This window comes from Leucopleurus acutus (genome assembly GCF_964270905.1).
Source record: "Leucopleurus acutus genome assembly, chromosome: 17".
Lineage (NCBI taxonomy): Eukaryota > Metazoa > Chordata > Mammalia > Artiodactyla > Delphinidae > Leucopleurus > Leucopleurus acutus.
Genome location: NC_139159.1, coordinates 36135229 through 36139999, shown reverse-complemented (window position 1 = coordinate 36139999; position 4771 = coordinate 36135229). Strand labels below are relative to the sequence as shown.

The 4771-nt window shown below is 43.7% G+C and overlaps 1 protein-coding gene across 1 annotated transcript; it reads left to right on the top strand.

Moving 5' to 3' along the window:
• Positions 1 to 427: 427 nt before the first annotated feature.
• LOC309974420 (UDP-N-acetylglucosamine--peptide N-acetylglucosaminyltransferase 110 kDa subunit-like) lies at positions 428 to 3568 on the top strand (the record flags this gene model as incomplete). The annotated part of the gene is made up of 1 exon (XM_082859038.1): positions 428 to 3568. One exon carries the CDS (start codon positions 428 to 430, stop codon positions 3566 to 3568), a length of 3141 nt encoding a protein of 1046 aa, XP_082715164.1.
• Positions 3569 to 4771: the final 1203 nt, after the last annotated feature.

The following is a 4771-nucleotide window of genomic DNA, read 5'->3' as shown; positions in this document are numbered from 1 at the left end:
TTTTCTGATCTTACTGTATTGAAATTCACGGCCCTAATGTTTTCCACATTGACTATATGAATGATGAAGTAAAGTCAATCATGTATTTCCTTTCCAACTGGGCAGAAATCAAAATTTTGAAAAGTGTTTGGACTACTGACTTTTGATTTCTTCTAAGGCAAGTGTATAGGTAATTTTTATTCCCTGATTAGGAGGAAAATGGTGGAAGAGGGCAGGGTTAAGAATTAAGATTTCAAGAGCGTGAGAGTTAGACGACCAACCAGAGTTCCTAAGGTTCGGTGCCTGTAACTGTCGCCGCCGCTTAAGCCTGTCAAAGCAGTGGTACGGCTGCTGCCCTCGTACTTGCTACCTCTAGAAATATTCTTGCCAGTAGTGGCGGCAGCGGGACTCAATTACCCCCTTTTCTCACTCTCTCCAGAAGCTCCAGATGGCGTCTTCTGTGGGCAACGTGGCCGACAGCACAGAACCAACGAAACGTATGCTTTCCTTCCAAGGGTTAGCTGAGTTGGCACATCGAGAGTATCAGGCAGGAGATTTTGAGGCAGCTGAGAGACACTGCATGCAGCTGTGGAGACAAGAGCCAGACAATACTGGAGTACTTTTATTACTTTCATCTCTACACTTCCAGTGTCGAAGCCTGGACAGATCTGCCCACTTTAGTACTCTGGCAATTAAACAGAACCCTCTTCTGGCAGAAGCCTATTCGAATTTGGGGAATGTGTACAAGGAAAGAGGGCAGTTGCAGGAAGCAATTGAGCATTACCGGCATGCATTGCATCTCAAACCAGATTTCATCGATGGTTATATTAACCTGGCAGCCGCTTTGGTAGCAGCAGGCGACATGGAAGGGGCAGTACAAGCTTACGTCTCTGCTCTTCAGTGCAATCCTGATTTGTACTGTGTTCGCAGTGACCTGGGGAACCTGCTCAAAGCCCTGGGTCGCTTGGAAGGAGCCAAGGCATGTTATTTGAAAGCAATGGAGACGCAACCGAACTTTGCAGTAGCTTGGAGTAATCTTGGCTGTGTTTTCAATGCACAAGGGGAGATTTGGCTTGCAATTCATCACTTTGAAAAGGCTGTCACCCTTGACCCCAATTTTCTGGATGCTTATATCAATTTAGGAAATGTCTTGAAAGAGGCACGGATTTTTGACAGAGCTGTGGCAGCTTACCTTTGTGCCCTAAGCTTGAGCCCAAATCATGCAGTGGTACATGCCAACCTGGCTTGTGTATACTATGAGCAAGGCCTGATAGATCTGGCAATAGACACCTGCAGGCGAGCTATTGAATTGCAACCACATTTCCCTGATGCTTACTGCAACCTAGCCAACGCTCTGGAAGAGAAGGGCAGTGTTGCCGAAGCAGAAGAGTGTTATAATACAGCTCTGCGGCTGTGTCCCACCCATGCAGACTCTCTGAATAACCTAGCCAATATCAAAGGAGACCAGGGAAACATTGAAGAGGCAGTTCGCTTGTATTGTAAAGCATTAGAAGTCTTCCCAGAGTTTGCTGTTGCCCATTCAAATTTAGCAAGTGTATTGCAGCAGCAGGGAAAACTGCAGGAAGCTCTGATGCATTATAAGGAGGCTGTTCGAATCAGTCCTACCTTTGCTGATGCCTATTGTAACATGGGAAACACTCTAAAGGAGATGCAGGATGTTCAGGGAGCCTTGCAGTGTTATACTCGTGCCATTCAGATTAACCCTGCACTTGCGGATGCCCACAGCAATCTGGCTTCCATCCACAAGTATTCAGGGAATATTCCAGAAGCAATTGCTTCTTATCGCACTGCTCTGAAGCTTGAACCTGATTTTCCTGACGCTTATTGTGATTTGGCTCATTGCCTGCAGATTGTCTGTGATTGGACAGACTATGATGAGCGAATGAAGAAGTTGGTCAGCATTGTGGCTGACCAGCTGGAGAAGAATAGGTTGCCTTCTGTGCAGCCTCATCATAGTATGCTCTATCCTCTTTCTCATGGCTTCAGGAAGGCTATTGCTGAGAGCCATGGGAACCTCTGCTTGGATGAGATCAGTGTCCTTCATAAACCACCGTACGAACATCCAAAAGACTTGAAGCTCAGTGATGGTCGACTGCGTGTAGGATACGTGAGTTCTGACTTTGGGAATCATCCTACTTCTCATCTTATGCAGTCTATTCCAGGCATGCACAATCCTGATAAATTTGAGGTATTCTGTTATGCCCTGAGCCCAGATGATGGCACAAACTTCCGAGCGAAGGTGATGGCAGAAGCCCATCATTTCATTGATCTTTCTCAGATTCCATGCAATGGGAAAGCAGCTGATCGCATCCATCAAGATGGTATACACATCCTTGTAAATATGAATGGTTATACCAGGGGTGCTCGAAATGAACTCTTTGCTCTCAGGCCAGCTCCTATTCAGGCAATGTGGCTGGGCTACCCTGGGACCAGTGGCGTGCTTTTCATGGATTATATCATCACTGATCAGGAAACTTCACCTGCTGAAGTTGCTGAGCAGTATTCTGAGAAACTGGCTTATATGCCCCGTACTTTCTTTATTGGTGATCATGCTAATATGTTCCCTCACCTGAAGAAGAAGGCAGTCATCGATTTTAAGTCCAATGGGCACATTTATGACAATCGGATTGTGCTGAATGGCATCGACCTCAAAGCATTTCTTGATAGTCTCCCAGATGTGCAGATTGTCAAGATGAAATGTCCTGATGGAGGAGACAACGCAGACAGCAGTAATACGGCTCTTAATATGCCTGTCATTCCTATGAATACTATTGCAGAGGCAGTTATTGAAATGATTAACAGAGGACAAATTCAGATAACAATTAATGGATTCAGTCTTAGCAATGGACTGGCAACTACCCAGATCAACATTAAGGCTGCCACTGGAGAGGAGGTTCCCCGTACCATTATTGTAACCACCCGTTCTCAGTACGGGTTACCGGAAGATGCCATTGTGTACTGTAACTTCAATCAGTTATATAAAATTGACCCATCTACTTTGCAGATGTGGGCAAATATTCTGAAGCGTGTTCCCAATAGTGTACTGTGGCTGTTGCGTTTTCCAGCAGTAGGAGAACCTAATATTCAACAGTATGCACAAAATATGGGCCTTCCCCAGAAGCGTATCATTTTTTCACCTGTTGCTCCTAAAGAGGAACATGTTCGGAGAGGCCAGCTGGCTGATGTCTGCTTGGACACTCCACTCTGTAATGGACACACCACAGGGATGGATGTCCTTTGGTCAGGGACACCCGTGGTGACTATGCCAGGAGAGACTCTTGCTTCCCGAGTTGCAGCTTCCCAGCTCACTTGTTTAGGCTGTCTTGAGCTTATTGCTCAAAATAGACAAGAATATGAAGACATAGCTGTGAAACTGGGAACTGATCTAGAATACCTGAAGAAAATTCGTGGCAAAGTCTGGAAGCAGAGAACATCTAGCCCTCTGTTCAACACCAAACAATACACAATGGACCTAGAGCGGCTCTATCTACAGATGTGGGAGCATTACGCAGCTGGCAACAAACCTGATCACATGATTACGCCTGTTGAAGTCACTGAGTCGGCCTAAATAATGACTGTGTGCACAGGAGAATTACCCTGTACCTGAGCCTCAACCTTCTGGGGGAAAGGGAACTACTTTTTTCTTATCTGTACAATACCATGCTGCAGATGGGTGACAGTCAATGATAAGAAATAGCACAGCCAGACTTGCTTCCTGCATGATCATGATCACGATAGGGAGATACACAAGAGATGGGAAACTGCTGTTCCACAAGGAGTCTCCATAGAATTTTGCAGCAGCCAGGTGTCTGGAAGGTCTGGAAGGTAAGTCTGGAAGGTCTGATCTCCCTTGGTCTTCCATGGGATGGATGGTTAGTGTGGAAGGGAGATAGAGATTGCCCAGCCGTTTTGTGATTATCATGGATTGATCGAGTCTTCTGAATTAATATTTTTCTTTATATTTTGGGTATTGGAGCTTTTAAAAATGTTTGGTTTCGGGTATTTGTATTCATGTGAAGTGTGTATGATTCTCTTGAGATAAGCTTTTAAGCTAAAATATTCCTTGTTTTAGTTTCTGAACTCTACAGATAAATGGGGACTTTGCTGGTGTAGTCTTTTTATAGGTTTTATAAACCACTTGAGCCTATATCAGTCATTTTAGTGTCTGACATAATGTTTGGAACTATCAGTGCTTTGTTGGTTTATAGATGATGGCTTAAATTCTTTTCCTGATCCGTTTGCTTCTTCCCTTCCCCCCACTTTAAAAATTCTCCTGTAACTTGGCTAACAAAAAACCAAGTCTGATTCAAAACCTCCCAGAGTGTTTCTCTTAACCGCATCATCTGGTGCCAAATGAAGATTCTTAGGAGCGATTATTAATTCTGAAGGGCACAGTTGTGGTACTGTCACTGATGATAATAATAATGGATTTTTGGCCTAGAGTTTTGACCTATTTCACCAGTGTTTTACCGTTGGCTGCCCCTCTATGCTGCTTCCAAAAGTGATAGTGTGTGTTAAGATTTTTACTTTCATTTCTAATGTTTGTTTGTTTTTTTTAGTGAATCCTGTTCTTCCTTTTTCTTTCAGCAGAAATGAAATCCCAGGTAAGTATAAGTATTCAAATATTTGATCAGTAAGTCACAGTTATCTCCAGTACATTAAATAACTTTCATCAAAAAACATGTTATAGGTAAAAAGCTCTGAAGGACCAGCTATGTATATGATAATTATGTTTCAGACCTTCTAGGGTATTATATATAATAACTTGTCT